At 35.4% G+C, this 25954-nt stretch overlaps 1 protein-coding gene across 3 annotated transcripts in view; it reads left to right on the forward strand.

The window, feature by feature from the left end:
- LOC117236222 (V-type proton ATPase 116 kDa subunit a) overlaps window positions 1-25954 on the forward strand; it is a 53449-nt gene that overhangs the window by 18207 nt on the left and 9288 nt on the right. Inside the window, exons 1-7 of one of the 3 annotated variants that reach the window (XM_033498966.1) lie at window positions 6771-7072; window positions 17708-17848; window positions 19156-19335; window positions 20132-20260; window positions 20337-20455; window positions 22995-23121; window positions 25119-25295. In XM_033498966.1, the coding sequence (XP_033354857.1) occupies window positions 17732-17848; window positions 19156-19335; window positions 20132-20260; window positions 20337-20455; window positions 22995-23121; window positions 25119-25295 (849 nt within the window). In that variant the 5' untranslated portion in view covers window positions 6771-7072; window positions 17708-17731. Of the gene's footprint in view, window positions 1-6770; window positions 7073-17707; window positions 17849-19155; window positions 19336-20131; window positions 20261-20336; window positions 20456-22994; window positions 23122-25118; window positions 25296-25954 lie in introns of those variants that run through there. The other 2 variants (XM_033498968.1, XM_033498967.1) reach the window with 2 other exon arrangements.

A 25954-nucleotide genomic window follows, 5' to 3' on the forward strand; every position in this document is an offset into this window, starting at 1 on the left:
GGCCATCTAATAAACTTGGACATGAACATACACTTCCCGTCAAAAAGATAACCCAGGTATGTTATCTTTAATTTCTCAATGACGCGTGCAAAGATAAGATTTTCGTCTGTAACGTATAATATCAAAACATTATGAGCTCAGGATATGCGGTTCGTTAAAAATAATTAAGGATATTATAAGGTTTAGCGTGTAACAAGAAAAATTGTTTTATTTTAAGAATGAAATGAACCTAACCCCAACCTAACCCCAACCTAACCCCCTTTATTTTCTATTACTTCTATTGTACGATTTGCTATCGATTTATATAGTTTCTGGATATAATTTTGACTTAACGTATCCCATTCACGTACAATTGCATTTTTTAATTCTTGTACGTGTTGATACTGCTTTCCATTTACCTATACGCCGTGAACAAGTTCTGTCCAGCAATTTTCAGTAATATTAAGTTCCGAGGAGCATGCAGGCCACGGCAAAATAGACATATTATTTTCATTAAAGTATGATTGGACCAATCTTGATGTGTGTGCAGGTGGATTATCTTGTTGAAAGATTTAATCAGGTCCAGAAATGCGTTCTGCATAATTATTTATTTGTTCTTTGATTAAATTTATGTATCAGACACTATTCATTCTCCCAACGATGAACTTGATACTTGTCTTGCCGAAATAACCGATGCCGGCTAAACCATCACGCTGCCTCCACCCATTTGTCTTCGAATTACTGACATTGTCCCTTTTCTTATGTCATGAAAATAATATTTTAACCCACCAAGACCATCCATGTTGAATATTTTTCGTCTGAAAATAATACTCTTCTCCATTTCTTTTTCCAATGCATTCTTTCTTTTGCAAAGCGAAAACGTTCTACTTTGGGTTTCGTTATTAACGAAGGCTTCTTTTTCAATTTTAGCCTCGTAGAACTCGACGAACACTTGAAACACTGGCACTATCGGATAACGATGACGGCCGATCAGTACTTTTCTTTTTGCCATAATCAACATTTTTTAAGAAATTGTGTATTACTCTACGACTTCATCTTATTACTTTCGATATTTTTGCTACTGATAACCGTTGCTGTTTTAGTTCAAGAATTTGCTCTTTTTCAGACTCGTTTAATTTTTTTTCGCGTCCCACATACTTACAATTTATATAATATTGTACTGTAATCGTTATTCGTTGACAGATCATGAACTACTGAGCAATTTCTAAACATACTAACAGAGTGTGTTATCATTTCGACCTTAGTAAGGAATAGTTTTTTTTTTTGTTACACACTAAACCTCATAATATTTTTGATTATTTACAACAAACCGCATATCCTGACCTCATAATGTTTTGATATTATACGTTACAAACGAAAAACTTTACATGCGTCATTGAAAAATTAAAGATAACACACCTGGGTTATCTTTTTGACGATGAGTGCATGTACACATGTGACGCATTCAACAGTAAACAATACGCGACTGTCGTATGTCTAGACATAGAAGAGGCCTATAATACGGATTAGAGAAACTGAAACTCAAGAAACATGCAGAAACACGGCTACGAAAGAAACATGTTCAATTTTATTGTTACCTTCCTATCTATTAGAACCTTTCTAGTTAGAGTTAATAATACATCCTTTTCTCCACAATGGTCTTAGGAAACGTATTCCTATTACTGGTCGCTCTAAACGACGTATTGAACATCGTAAGAAATCCGGTCAAAGTACTATTATTTGCCGATGATCTAACTGTAATATGTAAAAGGGGAAATTTCTGTACCATCCAGATACGAGTACAAAAAAACACTAGACAAACACTAAAAACACTAGAAACGTTGGAAATGCAGGAATCACTCGCTTCCTTTACATTACCTTTCACACTAACCTTACAAGGCCCGGTCAAATGACCGATTCGAAAACCTAATTTAAAATTGTACATAAATTAAAATAGTTATTTCTTTATGGAAATTCTTATATTAACAAAAATTGAAACATTGATTAATCAGATAATATAAGAATATAACCTTACCAGGTCTGGTCAAGTGACCGGTTTCAAAATTTAATTTAAAATTGTACATTCGTCGCTATTTCTTCTGTTCATCCAACTTTATGTAAATTCCTATGTTAATCAACAAATTATTATAATCAACAAAAATTGAGAAATTAATTAATCAAGTAATATAAGAATTAACATAATGTTGGAAGAACATGAGAAATAACATTGAATGTACAATTCTAAATTAAATTTTGAAACCGGTCATTTGACCGGGCCTGATAAGGTTAATATTAATAAAAAGAAATAATTATCTTTAGCAACAATCGACAATCTACACGCATAGAATCAATTCTTCACAACGACAAGCACTCTAAAGGAAATAGTCTCCATCCAGCTGTTAGGACCAACTTTTTACTCTCAATTAATGTGGAAATCTCTTATTAACAAATTGAAAAACGACAACAATCAAAAACTTGATATACTTGAAACAATAGTGGCAAACATTTGGCTCCGTACACAATAGACTGAGAATAGCAGTAGGTGTCTTCCGTTTCAGTCCAATCAATGGCATTCTCAGAAATAGAATAGATCAGAAGAAAATACGTAACTACCAAATTAGCCTGAGATCACAGCAAATCAGAATCGTCCCCACCCTGCAAAACCCCGTGTTGCACAACATCTTCAAACGGAACAATTGCAAACTTGTACAGCTCTGTCATTTTATCGCAGCATAAACAACTGAATAAACTCGATATGGAAACCTAATCGACAACGAGGAGATAAATTCGCAGTATCCATTCGTGGTCTATTCCGAAAATTAAAATCAATACCGCACTACTCAAGCACAGTCACAGAAAGAAAGCCGACCCAGCAGTTTTACATAGTTTGAACAACTAGAAGAAACAGCCACAAATCACATGCATGTATATGTCATATGTGTAATATCAGGCGTTAAACGATCCCGGATATGCGGTCGTCAGCGACCAACAGTCGAAAAGAGCGGACTCTGTCAAAAAGAATCTATCCTTCTTTTGCCAACTTAACGCGTTAAAACATGAAAACACGTTGAGGTCACTGCTACGATCACTACCGATCAAAACAAACGTTATTTCCCGTGACTGTAGAAATGCCACGACATCGATCGAGAACCAGTGGAAAAATGAGCCCATCGTGCAAAAATGCCAAACATCCTATGCCAAATCGATTCAAAGAAACAACTCGATTACAGTGGTCTGGGTCAATCCTCCCACATCTGGCATCGCTGAGAACGAAAGAGCGGTCAAAGCAACAACAGCCGCCGCGATTTACCAACTGCCGAACACTGCAGCAACAGCCTGTCCCCAGAAACTATAACTTATTAACTGAAAACAAAGACAACAAAAGGCAATTGGAATAAAATTAATGACGATCTTCGTCCAAACCACGACAAACAATAATAAAAAACGAAAACGTTTTCAAAGAAGATGATTGCTCGTATTCCAGCAAGACGAGATGATCGAAAATCGTAATAACTCGCACGAATTCACTCGGCAATATCTCCTCGACGAAGAAAAAGCGCCAATCTACGAACTGTGCAAAGTTCACCTGACCGTGGCAGTGAAGCGCGTATTATCATCGTTGATCGCAGAAGGTGCATCTTGAATAGACAAAAATAAAATAGAAGGTATGGGATTCACCTTGAAAGACAATTTAAAGGACAATGATCCGACCCAAAACCTACTACGCTGTCAAAGTGTAAAACCAAACTGTACGGCGAACTGTCAACATTAGCCCTCGGTTGCTAATAAACCATACAAACTATTGATGCGACGTTATCTAATTGAAATAAACAAAAAGAAGAAGTCTGTCAGTGAATATTCAATTCGATAATACTCTCACTTGTATCGATGAATCTCCTTTACAGCGAAATGAAAATTATTGTATACTTAATACTCACATATTAAACATCTACTATACTATCGACACGTACATCTACTAACATATATTAAACTCAACTCGCGATTTTTACATTTACGCTTATTCGTTGTTGTGAAAATAAGCACAACGTAGGTACTTGAAAGTTTCTCGAGTGAAAGATAAAAAAAAGAATGGAATTCCATCGATAAGCCTTAGTCTGAAATTACGTTTACTTAGGAAATGTCCTTTACTAGATTTTCTAGTGCAAGGATCGTGCAATCACTTGATATTAAATGACGTATTAAACAATCGCCGGACAAGGAAACATTGATTTAAAGTGTGTGCAATATGTCTAAAAAAAGATATCCGTTATCATATTTCTTATCTCGTGGCAGTAGACGTACCATTGTCTCGACAAATAAGAAAGCAGCAAATTGCGAAATGGCAATTTTATTCAACTTTAATCGCACGATTTAATTGCACGCTTCTTTTACCATTGGTCGAACTCCTTTGCTTTTCGAAAACATTCACTCGAAATTAATAAATTTTTGACGATTTGTCAACAGGTGTTATCTTATCTGTACGTATATATGTAGGTATATCTGAAGATTAACGAAGATTCGTATCCAGTTCGTTACCAACATTCTACGATTACTTTTAATGCAGCTGTTACATGACAACGTTCAGAGGAATTATCTTAAAATACAACCCAGGAATGAGAAAATGGGCTGCAACAAGATTACTGTTTAAACTTTGGCTTGGTGTTTTTCATGTAGAAACGAGATCTCCAAATGCGCTGGTCCGTAGGATCGGACAGAATTCAAGTTGAAAGAAAGAATGGAAAAACGATCAACTACGAATAAAAAATAGCAATTTTTCTAGAAATTCAACGGGCGTAAGGCGAAACTGTTGAATGGAAATTTTCATAATCATAGAATTAATGCCGAATAAAGGGAAATTCAGTGAAATCGATTTTAATCGAATCATAAACAAAGGCCACAAGTAGAACGCATAATTAGTCACATTTTCAATCTTTCGTATAGTAGAAGAAGAAATTTGATACGTTATCGAGCAATTTCATGTGTTCATTTGATTTTGCCATTAAATATGTGCCTTTGCTAGCCGTTTGATCGTTTAACGAATATTAATGACATTTGTTATGCAGACTACTACAAATTAAGTTAAACTAACAGAACTACTCGAGATCAATAGCATTCATCCCTTAGAGAATATCGCGGATTTGTCAGTTATTTACCTAACGCCAATCTAACCTCAACCTAACCTCAATTTTCGCTGTTTAACTCGAGCCTTTTGTTTTGCTTCTTTTTTTGCAAAAGAAGGAAAGAATTAAAACTTTTGTTCCTGGCAAAACGGTAAAAAGCATATTAATTTCTCGCGCTTGTCCGATAGAATAAAGCTTTTAGAAAATAAAAGACTGCGGTGGAATAGTGAAAATCGAAGAAGTCACTGGCAAAGCGGATAATCGTCATAAAAGATATCGAATTTGTTATATCAGAGAATTTGGAAATCGTAGCGACTAGTGGAAACTCAATTTCTTCGATTAGCAGAGATTAAATTAATAATAGAAAAAGTAGGTTCTATTTAGGTCTAGCAATTAAGAGAACAGAGAACGATCGCAATAGACAAACAACTTAACGCTAATTTATTACGAACTTCTTTCTCCTTCCTGTTCCGTGCCTCCTTATTCGAATCACTGTGATATTTGTTGAAATGTTACCGTCAAATCGGGTTGATTCGTCGTCGACGAGCTGATCGTCCTCGTGACTTTGATTATGTTTTAAAATTCTATATGTACGTTACGTTGCGTTGCGTCGCTGTAATCTTCCTCACATCCGTGTGCATTGCGCATCTCTTCCTGCGTTTACGATTCTCCGCCGATCAAATGTAATTTCATTGTGCCCCGTTTCATCGTGTAGTTGTACTTGTGGATTGCAGTTGCAGTTACGAGTTACGATATCATCCCAACTTGCACGAGATACCGATCTCTATCTCCACGGATTAGGCTACGTGTATTTTATTTATATAAATTCGTATCTTTATGAATCTGATCACGATAAATAATCGTGGAACGAAACGTTCTTTTAAAAGGGCAATGCCACACGGTTTCCTAGCGAAACCGTTTCGTTTGCCATTTCTATTCCGCCGATAAGTTCCGCGAATCACCTGAATTTATTGAATATTTCATAATCATGTTAATCCTTTTATCGGATACAATAATCTGATACGATTGTGTTTCAGTCGCGCCTTATCTAGAGTAGAATAGTAGAGCAAATCTTTTCACAAATATTAAATTTTATTCAATTTCATGTATAATACCTGGCCTATACCATATTACACCTTACAGTAATAAAATCTAAAATTCAGCTAATCTTCTGTATAATCGAATAACGTTATTCGTCCTAGTACCTAACTACCTGCCATTTATCATTTTTCAGGACTTACTTCATACGTGATTTTTTGTAACATGAGATTGTCATTATAGTTGAGACACGAAAGCTTCCACGTAATACGCTAAACTTTCAACATTCGGCTGTCTTCTATTGTCATAATATCTGTATTAACATTTTTACTATATTAACGTTTCACTCGTAACCGATCGATAGCTACCTTTTGCAAATAATTCGAACGTTATCATACTACGTTCGTAGCCACGAAAACGATCTCGAAATTCGAGATCAATTTTAGAGTGCTGGTGAATCGGAACAGACGTCGTCGACGAACGAGCCTGTGGTACCTGACACGGCAAATTGATTTGAATAAATGTATCTTTACGGTGTACGATTATGTACAATGAACGGACTCATCACGAGGTCTGTTCCTTTATCGTGCCACCCCACCACATACGAAACACACGGAGGTGGGACATTGGGTCGAGTGTTGAATTAGATTCAGTAAAGTGAGTCGGTGAGTGCGCGCTAGTCGGTCTGGTATTGTGTGGAATCAAGTCAAATCGTTGGATCGCTCTTTTGTTATGTAATTCACTCTCTCCTCTCTCCCTTCCTTGCTCTCTCTCCCTATTTCTTTCTCTCTCTCCTTCTTCTGTTTCTTCCTTTCGCGTTTTATCTTTTCCCGGTCGTGCGGTTCTTTCGATCCATTGCATTCGTAGAAAACGCTATACATCGCTGTATTCGTCGAATCTGTTTTTTTGAATACCTGCGCCACATCGTTCGGCGGGTAAGTAAACGCGATAGTCGCAACCAGCTTCGTATTTCATTTCTTTCGTCCTTTGTTCGAGTTACGTTTTACTTCTACCGCGGCCAATTTGATCAACGTTTAAACCAGTTAGCTGTTGTTGACGAGTATACTCGTCATGAAGAAACGGCAACATATTCTGTTACGACGAGCTCTGTCGGTAATAAAATTAAGAAGTAAGATGGGTGATTTCGTTGCAGCTTAACTCCGTGTTACAACGTACACCACGCGTATTCTGTGCTTGACGAGTATACTCGTCATCGTTCATTTTTCCCGCCATATTTTAGAAATAGAGAACTTCTGAAAGTTTTCGAGGAAGTCGCAACAGCTAACTAGTTAACGCTCAAAGAAATTCCTTATCGTACGAAGACGACAGAGAAAAAATGCGATAGGTCCATTTATGTTCGTCTTCCGACTTTTATTTTACGTCGCTCGCCTAAAAGCTACTGGTATTCTCGTATGAAACGATTGAAAAATGCAAACGTTCCTGGAGATGTAAACCTTTTAAAAATACTTTTTGAAAATTTGTCATTTTGTCAACAGATAACTAAGATCAAATATTAATTGTCAGGTACGTTGCTTTCACTTGATATTAAATGTTATTAATCTGCATAACGAACGTGAATGATATTTTTTTTAAGTGACCAGCGAAGCAACGAAAACACATATTTAATGGGAAAATCATCGAACGAAAGAATAGTGTTGATACGAGTAACAGTTATTCCGATGGTTAGATCGTGACAAGTATATGGAATTTAAAAATCGCTGTCACTTGTGTACATATGTTCCTCACTTTGTGACTTTCATACGATAGTCAGAGGTTTCGTAAGATGATTGACATTGAGTAAAAAAGTTACGTGGAAGTTGTTTGATCGGACAAAGGAAGAATAGCAAGCAATTGCTCCCAAGTCTCGATACGATAATCTTCTTTTATACGTACACCGTCGCGCAAAAGTATCCGCACACTTGACTATTATCAAGACAAGATGTATTTTAATTGGAAAACTACGGACAAAATTTATCTGCAATGATTTCATTCCTTACAATTTACTATCATCGCAGTTACGTGTAATATATCTAACGAAAATATCGCAACGCGATATTTAAATTGCTTTTCGAAAGGCGATATACAAAAATAAAACTGGTAAACCTCGTAAAACTATTTTATCACTCGACAAAGTATTTATTTTAAACCGACGAGAAACCGACTCGAGATGTTAATGGAAGATCTGTTTGTTTCGAGAGATAGAAAGCAATTAATATGGAAAATAGTGTTTTTCGTTGGCTACATGGGATTTATAGATCGGCGATCGACCGTAGAAGAAACCTACTATCTACGTGCAGCGTGTAATTATTAATTTGCCATTAGTTTACGCAGTTTGAAAAATCTCGAATTATAAATTAGCTTTAAGAAGGATGTTTCGAAAGCGCGGAGAAATTACGTGCTTGGACATACGATAATATTGGTAATGCAAGCAGCGATACTCAAATGCTAAATGCCAGCTGCTTGCACTAATTACTAATTCGTCATGCCATAACAGGAGGGTGTGTATCATAAACGAGAATGCTCGTAACAGGGTGGAATCGATGTTACAAGAAGCGATTATCGTTCAATGAAAATTTACCTGCTCCATAAAAACTTTTGTCCGTAATGTTGGCAACTTCGTTATGTAATTAGATACAATTCTTCCGACTTGCACGATTCTACAATTATGGATACGCTCATAGAAATTATGTAACGCGATAGATATTCTGTTCAAAAAATGTGTTTGAGATATATCAAACAGAAATGAAAAATGCTAAAGTATTCGTTTGCTTTAGCATGCGTAGGTACAGTAGGAGTTCTTCTTCAACTTGGTCAAATTCATGTATATTGTCATGGAAAATGACAAATGGATCACGATGTTTGGATACTTATGTATATATCTGTCACTAGCACGAAAAACGAATCGAAAAACATATAGTGGCTCGTGAAACAACGTACGAACTATGCTTTTAGGTACTATTGAAAATTTCTACGTACGTGTATGTACAATTTCTGCCTTTGGTAGGTACTCGCGGCTGATTTACAAGGCATGAAATGTGTTAACGAATAAAGACGCACGGTCCTTTCACGAATAATTTCGTGCGTATATACAGGTACTTATACTTTGAACCGATCTCGAGCACGAGTATTCCCCTCTTTCTCTGCTTCGTGACGTCGGCTAAACAGGGAGCATTTACATTCTGTAAGATTGCGAGCAGCAATTCTAACTAAACAAACGATACAGCCCCGTCTTTAGTAATGGAATATTTCGAGCTGAATCGTCTCGATTAGCAACGGTTAATTAGTGCCTCAGGTAGAATGCGTGTGGAATCTACGTCTGTTTTCCTCTTTCCGCTTGTCCCACCGCGTAATAGTTTCCGCTACATTGGATCTCGTTCTCCATGAGAATATCATTGCGCGTGTTTCACGAATCCACGTTGTTCGTTCAATTTTCGTTTAATTGGCTCACTACGTTACGTTACAGTCGAAGCTTGCGCTATGTGTCGCAAGATCGAGTTTCGGGTATTTGTTCGTAAACCAGCGACGATCGATTCATCGTGTCGTTCCATCGAGAAATATTTTGTTCGCGCGTATCATTGAATTGATCGAAAAGGTAGATTAATTAATCGCTTTTCCTCATGGAAAAACACACCGAACGTGTACATTGTACGTATAGTTTTATAGACATCTGTATTTTTCATCTATATGAAAAAGAGGTTTCGTAGGGTTCCCGGGCTGCGATGAAAGTGAAACGAACGCAAACGACGAAAAAGAAGTTCTCTTTCGCTTCGGTGGAATCGTACATATCGCTGTGTAAGCAACGGACTATTCGTCTCGATAGAAAATGCCAGTGAAACACGTAGATAGTGCAAGCGAAGAAACCGCAACCGCAATCTCAACCGTGTCAACGGAAACAAACAATTCTTCCTAACCTTCAAACTACTAATTTTTCGAGCAACGTTCATTGACACAATTTGGGCAATTTTTACCGTAGAAGCGACGAACTGACTTCTCGCCTCGCTTTTTATACGAATAATTCCATCTTATTTTTCACTGTACGAGAATATTTGTCGGGACGAATATCGCGCGGGCGAAGCCGTGTCATAACCGTTCCGTGTCTGAATACAATAACATTACAAATGCAATAAAAAATGCAATAACACGCACTATGTCATATCAAATGATAATACACATAAGAAGAACGTAAAAATTTTCTATGGTAGTGTGACACGTTCCCTTCTCAAAAGTTCTTCGCCCATTTCCTCTGTAACCTATGTCTATGCGGAGAAACGAGAGTAGAAATCAGAAATTAACTAACGAAAACGAGACGACGAGACCATCGAATGTAACAGGAATTGTTAACGGATTTTTGGTTTCTTAGGTAACTAGTAACGTCAACGCTTAAGAATCTAAACCCTGCTGCTTTCCCACAGTTTATAGGAAACGTACGCTCGTTCTGCTAATTGCTAATTGACTAACTGACGCTCAAATACGTTTTCGCACGCAATGATCGCGTTTAAGCCCCGCTTTGCACACTCCGCCCTCGATCAGTTTATGGTTGTTCGCCGCAGTACCAAAGTTTCAATTAGCCGTCAACGCGACGAACACGTACAAATAGGTTCCCCTTTAAATCAAATGGCTCTCCTTTAACTTTTCGTTGTTTCTGAATTTGCCTTCCGCGAGCCTTTCGTCGTCTCTAGCTTATCTTTATCGTACGTCGGTAAACAAGGATTTAATATTTTCCCTATCGAACACCGCATTTCGTTTAACGAAATTAACCACTAACGCTCTCGTTGCTTTTTCTATTATTTCTCCCTCGGTTCTTGTCTTTCGTTCCATCTGTTGTTTTTAAACAACTTATGCGATTGACGTTATCGGGTCAGATAGATCCTATCAAAAATTTCATCGATTCAGAAACTCCATTGTTTTCGCGTAAATTCATATCTCGGATGATTTACGATTACGCAACGTCCACAAGGCGAAACGATGAAAATCTACAAAATTTATCCCTGTATTTGATCGTATCAATATTTTCCACAGATAGCGGAAACTCGGTCGCGCTTCTTATACGATAGCCAGATGTGTACGTGCCATTTTTTTCAACTTATTTCGCCTAACAGCGTAACAAGTACTTGGTATCGTTAGACATCTGTCCATTAGATGTAACAGAACGATTATTCAACGATAGAAGACTACGGATTTGCACACGGCATATGTATTATCGTACGAGCGTTTACCTACAAGCGTTTAGTTTTCGAAGTGTACACGTACTTTGTAGCATCTGTGTGTTCTTGATTGCGTGCTTATCTAATTGTAAGTGGAGCACGGTCGGCGGTGTTTATCTTTTTTTTTATTCTATATAATTGTTCCCATCATTGTTGTCTTCTTTTTTCTTCTTCGCTTTATCACAAGATCGCAGCAGCTGTAAGCTACGAAAACCCGAAAAAAAGAACCAAAGTCGAGTGTTTTTCCTATTATCTCGAGCAAATACCGATACGATCCAGATATTCGAAACAATTGCTCGGATATGCACGTAGCAGATACGTTTTATCGCGCACAGTCGATTAATATCGCACGCTGTTCTGCCTACGTATGGTGCACATGCATACATTTATTTATACATTTTCCAATTTCATCAGTCTTGCTTAAATACAGAGCTATGTGAGAACGTGTCAACGTTCACAGGAATTTCGCCAGATAGCCGGAAGGGAGCGTAACAAATGCAAACAACAAATATTAAATAGGAAATGTCGGTAGTACAGTTTCTGCCACTTTTTTTATGCCTGATGCAATTACTAATTACCAATCACTTTGGGCACGTTAAGTGAATCGTTTGACAATTTACAAGTAGTCGTAGTATTTTATATCGCGATTTCGATGATTTTCAGATATGTGACAAAGCTTTATCGTTTGACATTTTGAACAACTCTATCCTATACCTTACTTATTATTATTATTATTAGTTAGCTTGGTTGGTAGTTAACAGTAATATTAACTCCCATGGATTTAGGTCATGAGAGTACATAAATAAATACAAGCGACGACGCGTATACTCGTGAAACGCAGCGAAGAAAATTTCTTCCTCGTCGTGTATACTCGTCGAACGCAGTTAACTGGCTAATTCGGTCGTTCTGTCGGTCAGCATTGTTTATATCGACATCGATAAACTTATGTTACTATATCGTGGGATTAATATTACCGCTGAGCCAATTTGTAATCAGCTTGAAAAATTTAGCTGGAAGGAGGCCGAGCAATGGGATTACATTTGTATATACAAAAGTATCATATGTACATATATAACTCGAAAACTACGTTACTTGGAAACGCTGCAATTCATATTAATTGATGCGATTGTTTTGTTCGACCGAGAGAAGTGATAAAAGGAATTGCGCTATCAAGGTGTAGACTTTATAACTTAAGGCTGAGCATATGTGCATACGGATGCAGTACATTTGTATGTACTTAAGAAAAGTTCTACTAATCTTTGTGTTCACTTCTATTTCGGTATCTCGGTATCTCGGTTCTTCCATATAAGAACGAGCTGGTGAACAATTGCCAGCCTGTGCATAAGTGTACGCGTTATGTGTATGTGTACGTGTGACGAAATTTCCTATTCCATCAAGCTACGTATCGCTATCTTTCGACTTAATAACTTGTACATATCAGTTTGTCGAAAGGTATTTTTATCTTCCAATGAAATGGATTATGTTCGTATCTGTACAGGGTGTTCAGCTACTTTTGTCAGGAAATTTAAGGGATGAGTCTTGAAGCTGAAATAAGATGAAAATCAAGAATGAAAAGATCGCGTTTTCGATGTTGTTTTTTAATTATCGACGATTAAAGTTCGGCTAAAATACCCCTGCACGCGAGCAAACCTCCTTACACGAACGAAAAATGGTCAGCCTGGGCAGCGGGGTGCGCAGTGATCCTCAATTCAAACGACACCTAGCGGAACACCCTGTTTAGTATACGTATTATACGCATACATATATACGTATCCAGTATATATATGTATTAGAGTCGTTCATAATTATTAGGACATCTGTTGGTTTTATACGGAACGCGACGTTATTAGTTTTATCTATTGAGAAGACGATTAATCGGTCAAAATTTCATATATCTGTAAGATCGCGATCTAATGCACAGTGTGGCTTGTGAAAGTGTCGTATATGTGAATCGTATGAAACATATTGAGATTTCAGCTGGCGCTGTAACGCGAGACCAACGACGATCATGATTACATTGGGAAAATTTGAGATAAATCTGAAAATCTATATAGAAGCAACATTTAGTGTAAACGTACGTACGTGTGTAGATTTCGTAGAATATCAGTCGTATCGAGTTGCAAGTTGAACTAGTTTTCAGATAAAAAAAAACTTTCTTTCTACTCAACCGATCTCTGCGACAAAGGTACTTAATTAAACGCGGCCAATTGTCCACTACGCTGCATTAATAAACCTTCATATTCAACGGGACCATTTCTAACGCGTATTATACGTATCATCGTGCTAGGTCTTAACCGCTTCAAACTCGATCCTTGCTTACCTATGCTTTTCAATTCCACCACACAGGCTTTTTCATTCTTTCTCGCTCGTATTAGTTCATTTTGAAAAAAACACGTTTACGATAGAGACAGCTTGACAAAAAAATAAAAAGCTACAGAGAGTCGATAAATCTTATCTAAAAAATCGAAGGCAGGATAAATGAGACACTCAAAGAAATCTAGGCAAAATCTGAATCTGTATTGTAGAAGCATCTAATCTAATCTATCCTAATCTGTGGCATGCGCGCAGCTAAATAACAAGATATAATGAAATAATAATCAATATATTAGTAATACTATACTATATGCTATAATAATAGTAAGTTGATCAAAGAATGCGAAGAGATACACGTACATACAGGAGGAGAATTAATTTTGTTTTATCAAATTGACGAGATTATCGTTACCATGCTGAATTGTAGACTCTAACGTTTCAAACGCAATAACGGGCGATTCTTAATCAGGTAGCTGTTTTTGACGAGTATACTCGTCGTGCGTAAAAGGTAGTTACAATTTGCTGTCTAAATTGCAATTCAGTAATTGCAGTAAACTGCAGCAATAAAATTCAAAAATAAAACGGTCATTTCATTTATCATCCATCAACGGCCACATGTACTTCCTGTGTTTAACGAGTATATTCGTCATCGGTTACTTTCTGCGACACATTTTAGGTGCATACTTCTCAAAGTTTTCAAAGAGATCGCCACAGCTAACTGGTTAATAATTTATAACGCGTAACTCGCAAAATTTCGCTAATCATATTATTTCAATTGTGATCGAGACGACCTTAATTTGTGCTTTGCATTCTCAGATACTTGAGCGTTTTCAGATTACGTTTAAATGTTTCAAGTATGTGTGGAATATATGAAAAATATACCTATCGATTATTATCTTACTAATCTGCTCGAATCTAATTCAAATTCGTTGTTTAATCCTACAGTTTCCTAAATTATCACTACTCGATAGAGTTAGGTAAATGTCTGGGAAAAGTAATATCTAATATATTTAAATGCTTGAGCATGTTGCATATCTACGTCGAATATACTATGTTGATATATACATACATATACACATACATACATACATACATATATTTGTACTGTAATTTAATGGTAATTTAAAAATACATGCACCCTTTAGATAAACGTTTCATCGAAGAATCCGTATTTATTATTTTTTGTTATTATAATAAAACTAATATTACGCTTGAGACTTCGAAAACTCAGTGTACGTATCGTACGTATTTATCAGATGGATCGTTTCTCCTTAATCGTTCAACTAATCGTCTATAACATATACAAATTATCTCGTAAACCGAATTTGTAAGTATTACGTATATACCATTGTTTTTATCATTCGCCGATAAGATCACGTTTCGTTGCTAAGTTCCATAGAAGATTTTATCGCCTTAGCTACATAATAACCAAGATAATAAACTCGATTGTCATTACTGTTTTGTAAACCTGCAGGTTAGAATTCTATACCTGCTTAGGTTAACTTATCCCACTTAGTTATATTTTGTTTAAATAATATTGTGAGTTTAGAATACGGACGTATCCGAAACTCTGAAATTTTGCGAATTAACCAAATATCGGTTAGGTAGATCGGCAAATATCAGTTACGAATGTACTTGACATAAACTTACGATGTACCGTTGTAACGTTTGACTTGCGATAAACGACTTCCTATCTTCGTCTCCAATGAGATCATATTTGACTTACTATGTCGAACGAAGTTTAAAAGGAAACACTATGAATGAAGCTTAAAAGTTCAATTTTATCGAATATATGTATATTCACACGTACATATACAGTGGCTTACAGTAGATGCTATTTAGATACTCGTAGAAAATCTCTGTGAATATTTTATGTACCCATGAGAGAAAAAATTTTTTTTCGACGATGATGATAAAATTGTTACATATAAATAATACGTATTAACGACATGTGTTGTTAATATTATCAAGTATTATAACTAATAAATATGATAAGATTTATGATGGAATTCTTATCTATACGTATGTATACGAGCTCAAATTTAGTTACAAGTAATGTTAAACACTCGCCCTATTCTTTGAATGTAATACGGTCTGTTATGACGAGCCCTGTCGGTAATAAAATTAAACAAACGGTCATTCTGTTACAACTTAATTCTATATTATAACAACCACACATATTTGTTGCTTGGTGACTATACTCGTCAGTGTTTACCTTTTGCGACACATTTTGGGTACACGCTTTTCAAAGTTTTCATAGAGGTCGCAACAGCTAACTGGTTAAAGCTAAATATAACGTAAAAGGAATATCGTTTGGTTGAATTGATAATTAGTTAAACGAACATAGGAAAAACAAATATTTTATTACATTAAGAATTACGATGGCACTAGAGAATTACGCGGAAGATAAAATAAAATGAAACAATGGAAAATAAAAGTATCAGTTTGGTAAGATTTAGTAGAATAGAAACAGGTATAGTCGTAACGAGTTATCATGTAGAATTATCTAAGGTTGAGTCGCGGAATACACCTGTGTTTAGTAGTAATTTAGCAAGATTAATTACATTACGTGGAAACGTTGTTGTAACTTCGAATCATGTGAAAAAGATTACAATCACCTTGAACTTAACACGTTGCCTTGCTTTTCTTGTCTCTACGCTCTTATTTCTTATACGTGTACAAGTATAGATTATATGTGTGCATATCGCAATTTATTCTCCGACAATCTCTTTCCGTGATCCCATCCGTGATCGTTATCGAAGAAACACGTTATCGAAATATAATATACGACGGTTTTTAAATTCGATCGAAAAGGGATACGTTTATCTCGTATAGTCTTTATATTTCTAACCTAATACAATACATATTTATCATATTTTTTTCGATATTTTACTCACGTAAATGTTTATCATTTATATATATCGATATTTATATGATAGTCTAAATAATTATAAATAATTAAAGCTGTCTTACGATATACACTATTGTTGCATATGCAGTTATTGTAAAGATATTTCTACCACCACCTGTGCTTGTATCTCAGCACGTACGAACATAAACATCTGTTCGCAATTAAATACGAAGGAGAAAATTCGATCGATAATAAGTTAACAACTTTCAAGATACGTAAATACGTACAACGGAAATCGAGACAAGAAAAAAGCGATAGCAATCTTTAAGCTTAATTCCGTTACACAACTTAATGCTGAAGAAATATCGATAAACAAAGATGTAATCACGCTGTCGCTGATATGGAGACTAGGAAATTTAGAAAATCACACTATTATATGACAACGGTGGTTATGAAAATTAGTAAACCTTAAAACTGAACGAATTCTTATCATGCGATTCCTGGTATCGTTATACATGTGTATATATTATACGTGTGTATACAGAGTATACGATATAACTATCGCCACGATTTTTTCCCAATCTTCCGATAATCTATATAAAAAAAAATGCTTTGAATAAAAGTTAATCGGTTTCCAGTAGGCCAGAAACTACCGACCGAACGTACGAAATGTCCAAAAGATTATTTCCGATAAAGAGTCAAGGTCGCGTTGCATTTCTTATACGACACTATGTATCGGAAATTGCAACATGGCACTATTAATTCTACCTTTTCCTTGGCTTTCGTACATTCTATTTTATGAAATGGAAATATTTTTCAAATTAAGTATTTCTGGCTAAAGCAGCAGTCTGGTACTTTTGTAGAGAAATTAGAAATAGAAAATCAAAATCGATTGACGTTACGTATCGACGAAAATTGACAAATTTATTTCAAAGAGCGAAGGTCAGCTAAAAATCTTGAAAATGGCGTCACTTCCTAAGATAGCTACAAAAACACCATTTGGAATCGTGCATCACTCAAAACTATGTAATTTTGCCGAACGAAATCTTTTTCCTACCATCTATCGTCACAGAGCTGTAGCTCGTCCTGTTTACGTGAGACACTCTGTATATATAGCCATTGATATAACCTAACGTGAGATAATTGTTATTCCTATCTTTTATACTTTTAGAAAAATAGAAATCTTTTCTTTATTATTGCAGGACAAAACATAACTGGCTGTTGGGATGGGTGCATTATTCAGAAGCGAGCAGATGGCCCTCTGCCAGTTGTTTATTCAACCAGAGGCGGCCTATCTTTCCGTTTCCGAACTCGGGGAAACGGGCACGGTGCAGTTTCGTGATGTAAGTTTAATTATCGGCGTAATCTTTCTTTAAATTCTTTGATATTGTAGGTAGAAGCGTTACACGGCTACGTACCGGGACGAGGTTATAAAATAAAGCGAAATTCGAGATACTGAAATACGAGAGATACAAGCTCGTCTTTACACGGAGACAAATACGCAGGCAAATAAATATTTATTTTTAAATATACCACGGAAGAAGAATTTGTTCCGAGCTAGCATTCTACCTAACCTTGAACGAGCCCCTAAGTACTTGCAGTGACTCGCCAAAGTATTTCGACTCTCGCAGAAATCTTTTACGAATATGCGATATTACGCGTTATAAAACATTTCATATGAATGAAATATACTTGAACTCTGATGGATTACGTTTAGTAAAGATCAAAAGAAATCTGAAAATTATACACGTGTATATAAAAATTGCGAGATAGGTAGATACAATATATATATATAGGTTATATTTATATTTATAAATATAGATATAGATATATATATATATATATATATATATATATATATATATATATATATATAGGTTGTATTTATAGGTAATACATAGGTTAGTACAAGTACACCTACACAATTGCTTTGATATTCGAACAGCATTCAAAATGGGATTTTTGTAAACTTTTCTAAGATTTTTTAAAATTCGACTAAACAACTGCAGTTTTTTGTCGTCGACGTGTAATACGAGCAACCGCATGTGTTTGCAGTATACAGGATGTCCCGCAAAACGTGGTTTTAACTATTGTTCGATTTTACGACCTTGCTGTATCGCTTCCACCTCCTATGACCCCTATATCGATAGCTTCTTCGCGAGTACAGATAATTAATTATAATGGAAGAGGATACAGGAAGTCGGGAAGCGTCGGCTACGTTACATCTCGTTTAACCAATTAACTGCGTTTGACGAGTATACACGTCGAACAAAAGCTTTATTTCGCTGCGTTTGACAGATATACTCGTCGTCTGTATTTATTTATGCACTCCATGACTTAACCTCACGAGAGATTTCTAAAACTAAATTCCTGAGTTAACTGGTTAATGATTTCTTCGAAACTTAGTTTAACCGTGTGCACGTAATATGTAACCTGTAAGTGTCGATGTCTTTGATGTCTTTGCATTGCGTTCCTTTTCCATTGACTGGAAACATTCACTCGCTCGAGAAAACTTGCAGTTCAAATTTAAAATGAAACGAACCTTCGTACGTGCAATGAGCATAGGGATCGAGCGAACGGCGCGATTAGACAGCGCGTTTAAAATTAACGATCTTCTTGCTTACTCTCTCTGCTCTTGATTCGTTCGCAGCTCAACGGCGATGTGAATTATTTTCAACGAAAATTCGTCAACGAAGTGCGTCGATGCGACGAGATGGAACGGAAACTTCGGTACATCGAAGCTGAAGTAAGGAAGGACGGAGTACCGATTGCTGATAACCTCACCCAACTACCACGTGCACCGAATCCCCGTATGATCATAGATCTCGAGGTAAGATTTCTATTTCCTTCCTAACAATAATGTCTTAATTAATTTCCTCGCGATTATACTCTCTCTCTCTCTCTCTTAGCTTCTTATCGTATTCGATCTTTTAATCGTTCGTATCGATTTTATATATTGGAAAACAATTCCATTAGCATCATAACGAAACATTATCGGTATGATAATATCGGCAAAAAATTCTAACCAATCTAAAATATATACAAAAATAGAATAGATAGGTAGATAGAAAAAATATATGTGCGAAGTAGAATGTATTCGTTTGTCGCGAACACGCTCATACAGAGGGCAAGGGGCCGAAAAAATTACTTTCGTTAAATTGTTTAAATCGTTTGTTTTTGACACAAATATGTTCATATTAATTTCAATTATTTTTACTAAATAATGTGTATACTATAAGAATGTATCATAAATAAACGAAACGACTGTTTTACTTTTTAATTTTATTACCGACAGAGCTCGTTATAATACAAAATATTACCATTTCTTCATAACAAGTATACTCATCGAAAATAGCTAAATTATTAATTTGATGTCGTAGAAAAACGTAGATTAGACTGAACTACAGATCGGTAGCTGTAACGTTAATATCTATGTCCTGTAAAAAGTTGAAAGTAGATCGTTGAATACAACGTAGACGTTCGATAGAGGACATGGGAGAAATCGCGACGATAAACGAATAATTATTTCTCCAATCGTTTGTTCGTCCTCGACTCTTCGTTTCATCCATCGTATTGGAACGACAGAACGAAAGGGTAAAGAATAAAGGTATTTTATTTGGTTGCAGGCCCATCTCGAGGAAACGGAGAACGACATTTTAGAGCTGAGCCAAAACGCGGTAAACCTGAAGAGTAACTACCTCGAGTTGACGGAATTGCGACACGTGCTCGAGAAGACTCAAGTATTTTTCACGGAGGTAGCTAAAGTAGTTCACAGCAGCTTTTGCTCATAGCGTCCTCCTCCTTCGTGTAATCGATGTTACCATTCTGTAGAAGAATCAAGATTCGTATCTTCTTCTATATCAACAGGAAGAGGCCAATGACTCGATCACCAGGACGCTAATTAACGAGGAACCACAGAATCCAAGCGCGTCAAGTCGGGGACGTCTCGAGTATGTTTTCCAATTTAATAACAAATTCTTATGCATTTATGGAAAATTGCGATATTTATTGCAATTATTTTCCGTAAATAAAGTTTATGGGAAAACACGCAAAACTGCACAGAACGTAATGTAACATTTCGAAAGTAAAGTAAATCTCTACTTAGCTTCTATTTCTTTAGTCGCCTTTGGATAATACGTAGTACAAATTTGCGTGAATATCCACAGTCCACGTACATCTGCTATATTTCGGAGATATTTAAAAAACCAACCTCTCTTCAACGTCCTTTTTTTTATGACGTCTTCCTTTATGTAGAACGGTAATCGAAGATTATGTACGAACAACGTGACGCGAGTCGTGATTCGTTGATTTTCGAATTTTCAAACTTACTAATTCGTACCTAAACTGAGAATTTTAGTTCCAATTACACAGGTTCATACGTTATAACACACACATATATATAGGGTGTTCGGCTACAGGTGCAGAAAATTTAAGGGATGATTCTTGCAGTGAAAATAAAATGAGAATCAAGAATAAAGAAATTGCGTTATCGGCTTTATTTATAGTTATTGACAATTAAAGATCGGACAAAATACCCCTGCACGCGAACAACCCACCTTGCACAAGCGAAAGGAGGTCAGCCTAGGCAGCGGGACGCACAGTGCCCCTGTGTATTATGTATATTTGAGAATGGGGGAATAAATTCAAACAAAATTTTTCTCTCGATTTCACTTTCACATTGAAATTAGAGAATATCTCAAAAATATGAACGCTTACGCTTATAAGTGTAACCTGCTGAGCCTAACTAATCTTGTGAAATTTGATATTTTCGATATATTCAGGCCAATAAGAAAAACTTACGTTTAATGTGTGAAAGTGAAATTGAAAGGAAAATCTTATTCGCATTTGGTTGGCAAACATTCATACCAATGGAAAATTCTAAAATTTTCAAATCGCTTTCCTGTAAATTATGTCTCTTGCTCTTCGATTATAAGTTGTATTATAAGTACAAACGACGTTGTTTTAAATTGTTTAGTTCTAGACAACTTTGGGAAAATACTTTTCTCTGCAAATTAAAAATCGTGTAGCTTAATAAACGCTGTGATAATGAGAGATTTCGTTGCCGAAACGATACTTGCGACGATAATTTGTCTGGACAAATAGCGTTCATAATCGTATCGTTTAATGATAAAAAGGAGGACGAAAGAAACGTTACGAGTAGTAGCCAGTTTATCGGTTTATACATCAGATTACAGATTTCTTCCGTGACAAGCCACGATAAAAATTATTACAGTTCCCCTCCTTCAGGTTTATAATATTTCGGATTATTCGACAAACATTTAACGTCCTGTTAAATATTTGAATGCTAATCGTTTCGATGTCCTGCGAAAATCTTTTTTTGTTCGTTTCGAGCAATCTGAAAATGCCGGATTTTTCGATAAAAGGGGAAGAAATTTGGAAATAGAAGGTAAGTTGCTCGATCCATCCGCAAAGGATAATGCGTGATAGAAGAAAATAATCTGTAGATATTGTAGAACTCGACGATTTTTCATGCTCTTCTTAAGAAATACCAACTGATTACGCGATGCATTTATATATCGCGAAAGCGTTCACAAAACCATTATGTCCATATCGTATGTGTTACGACAAAATATTTTGCATTTCATTTCCATTGTAACGTCTGTCACAACGACTGTCGTGACGGCTATTATCATCATCGTCGTATTGGTAAAATTTGAAACTGAATCTGAAAATATGCGGAGAAATTACAAGAAGATATTTATTGCAGACATGTGTCTAGTAAAAAGTCAGTATATCACATGAATAACCATATAATCTTAAGCATATATGTAATATATATAGATAAGTGTTAAATATGGTTCCATTGAATATCGAGGTTTTATCAGTTTAATACGTATTTCTACTAAATAATTGAAACCTAATTTCTATATATCTACATTCTCGGATTTGTTTCAAATTTTTACAGTATGGTGATAGTCGAGTTTCATAATAATGACTAACGACATTTGAGAGAATTGTTCGTATAACTCATAATATATACGTTCGTTCGTAAGAGATGTTTACACGTGCGTGAATAATCTCGTACGTCTGTCGTGTAATCTCTAAAAAGAAATTAGATCTTAAAGACATTAAAAGTATACATTGAAATGTAAACGTAACGTATATATCGGCAAAGAAAAAATATTTTATTTCCATAGAACAAAAAAGGTATAAATGTAGAGATAAAAATTAATAATCAATAACATTATATATATATATATGATATAGATCAAAATTAATTACAAACGTTGTTTTTAACCTCAAAACGTTGTTTTCAAAACGACGTTCTCTTTTGTATATTTTATTTTCTATAGATACCGTACTTTATTTGTTATATTTGTTACATTCGTCACATTCGTTACACTATGTGTCACTGTATTATAAATTACACCGTTGCGTGTGCCAGTAATAATCGATTAATTCAATTATAACTTCTCGAAATTACCGTGTTAGCCTTATATTTTATTCGATGAAATTTTTCTTTTATAGGTTCGTTGCTGGAGTAATAAGCCGAGAACGAATACCAGCTTTCGAGAGAATGTTGTGGCGAATATCCCGTGGAAATGTATTTTTACGTCAAGCTGAGCTCGACAAGCCATTGGAAGATCCAGCTACTGTTAGTTCGCTTCTTATCTCTTCTTCTTCTTCTTCTTCTCTTCTGCTTCTTCTTCTTCTTTCCTTCTTTTGTCTTAAAACCATCGTCTAACTTTTCTTGATCTAATTTACAGAGATATAAAAATGACCTATTACTTGCATAGACTTTACGAGTAGAATTGATTCGTTCATCGCGATATTAATTCTATTCTCTTAATATATTTTTATTGTATCTATATTCATCGTTCTCACTTACGTGTATTTATCGCTAAAATCACGTACGCAAGGATCCCAAGGATTTGGTAAGATATTCTAATTTTTCTACTTTTTACGTTGATGCTAGTATTGTCATTAGGTATTATTCTTTCATAAATCATTACGTAGAAGCTCTTTCTCTTCTTTGTACGTAATATGCGTGTAACCGAAGAGAAGATGTTTGTTTTATTGAATTAAAAAAAAAAAGAGAAAAATAAAGGTAGGTACGTTGTTGAATTTATTAAGCTAAATACATGTCAACTGGACTATCCTTGAAACAAGTAGAAGATTTTCTTTACTTTCTGTCGCTTCAAAGTTGATTCACTTTCAAAGAATTTCACATTTTCCTATAATAATCAACCATAAAATCTCAAGTTGTTAGATTCCTTCTTTAAAGATATTCCTCCTATCGATGAACTTAATATTTTGCTATCGTTTGTAATTCTTTTTATTTGTAAATATCAAAAAATATATGTAATATCAATCGGTTGGTTTGTCTTAGGTATCGTAATTGATATTGCTTTTATGGCGTGCTTGGAAAAAGTGAGATACAAATTTACATTTAGCTTCCTTGTGATTTAACTTCCAATTAATTATTTTATTAACAAACTGGCTATTCTTCTATCGTTATCATTGCTTTCCTTTTATTTTTTCTTTTCCCATATACCATCATTCTATATACTGTACTACCATTTAATCTTAATACCTGCACATCGTCTTTATCTCTGTTATTAATTAAGAAAAATTACTCTTTACAGGACGTCTTATTTTGTTCTTAATACGAACTTGATCTCTGTTTTTGGTCGTTTCGGTAAAAATGAAAAGTCAGATAATTGCGACAGAAGCAGTAACTCTTATCACGATGGATGATCGTAAAATACAAATACCTAACGATTCGGAAATAATAATTTAGTTTTTTGCTGATCTATTTACGCGATAGACTTTCAAGCTCGATTAATTTCATTCGAATTACAAAAAATCACAACTCCTGCACGCTCTGTTTAATTTTGCACAAATTTATCTAAGTTACTTGTATACTTTATATATCTTTTTTTATAAGATCTTAAGCATGAATGCTCAATGTTATAGCACCGATTGTTATTTAAATGTATAAATAATACAAAGAAACGAACTTTTAAGTAATTAATTTGCCCTTGTAGATGCGTACGTCAGGTTGTGCCAAAAGTTCCTTTCATTTTATAAGTAAATAGTAGATGTAGTAATAGACTGAAACGGATCGTACGTAATTCAGTAAAATAATATAAAACAAACAAATTTTGTGAAATTTTATGATTTCCTTTTGGGACATTTGGGACAACCTAATATTATATGAATATTGCTCGTGCTTTTTACCTTTCCATAATATGCATATAGATGTTATTACGATTAAATCGTGAAAAGGGAGAAATTTTCACGTATGAATATAATTTAATTTCATCGAAATGTCCACGCGTATGCGATGGTAAAAAACATCGTTAAAATTGAAATTTCATTAGTAAGGAGAATTAGTTAACTGTTTAGACGTCGGTGGTTTATTCGACGTCAAGCGGTTAATAATTTATTGCAACTAGCAATTTCATTCTGCAAATATTTTTCAAATAATTGACGATCGAAGAAGATATTTATTTGCTGTGCGATATCGTAACGTTAGTTTATTCTAATCACTATTACGGTAGATACATTTAGATATATTCATTAACATTGTCGATATCGCTAATACAATCTTGTTTGATATATGTACGTAAGTTTTGCGGATTGTTTTAGGGTAATCAAATTTTTAAAACGGTGTTCGTCGCGTTTTTCCAAGGAGAGCAGCTGAAGAGCCGCATCAGGAAAGTTTGCAGTGGTTTCCACGCGTCTTTGTACCCATGTCCGCACAGCCACGCGGATCGCGAGGATATGGTGAAAGGCGTTCGAACGCGACTGGAAGACTTGAACTTGGTGAGTCTTGTACATATGTACGTATACGGTAACATCGTTAACCATTTAGCTGTTGCGACCTCTTAGAAAACTTTGAAAACTATGTACCTAAAGTGTGTCGCAAAAGGTAAGTGATGACGAGTATACTCGTCAAACATGGAGTACGTGTGGCTGATATAATATGAAATTAAATTGTAACGAAATCACTGTTTTTATTTCTTAGTTTTTTTACCGGCGGAGCTCTTCATAACGCAAAGTATTGTCATTTCTTCACGACGAGTATACTCGTCAAACATGGAGTACGTGTGGCTGTTATAATATGAAACTAAATTGTAACGAAATCACCGTTTTTATTTCTTAATTTTATTACCGGCGGGGCTCTTCATAACGCAAAGTATTGTCATTTCTTCACGACGAGTATACTCGTCAAACATGGAGTACGTGTAGCTGTTATAATATGAAACTAAATTGTAACGAAATCACCGTTTTTATTTCTTAATTTTATTACCGGCGGGGCTCTTCATAACACAAAGTATTGTCATTTCTTCATGACGAGTATACTCGTCAAACACAAAGTACGTGGGGTTGATGTAATGTGGAATTAAGTTGTAACGAAACGATTGTTTTATTTCTTAATTTTATTACCGACAGGGCTCTTCATAACACAAAGTATTGTCATT

The sequence above is a fragment of the Bombus vosnesenskii genome, unplaced genomic scaffold (genome assembly GCF_011952255.1).
Source record: "Bombus vosnesenskii isolate JDL3184/JDL3185 unplaced genomic scaffold, Bvos_JDL3184-5_v1.1 scf7180000013340, whole genome shotgun sequence".
NCBI lineage: Eukaryota > Metazoa > Arthropoda > Insecta > Hymenoptera > Apidae > Bombus > Bombus vosnesenskii.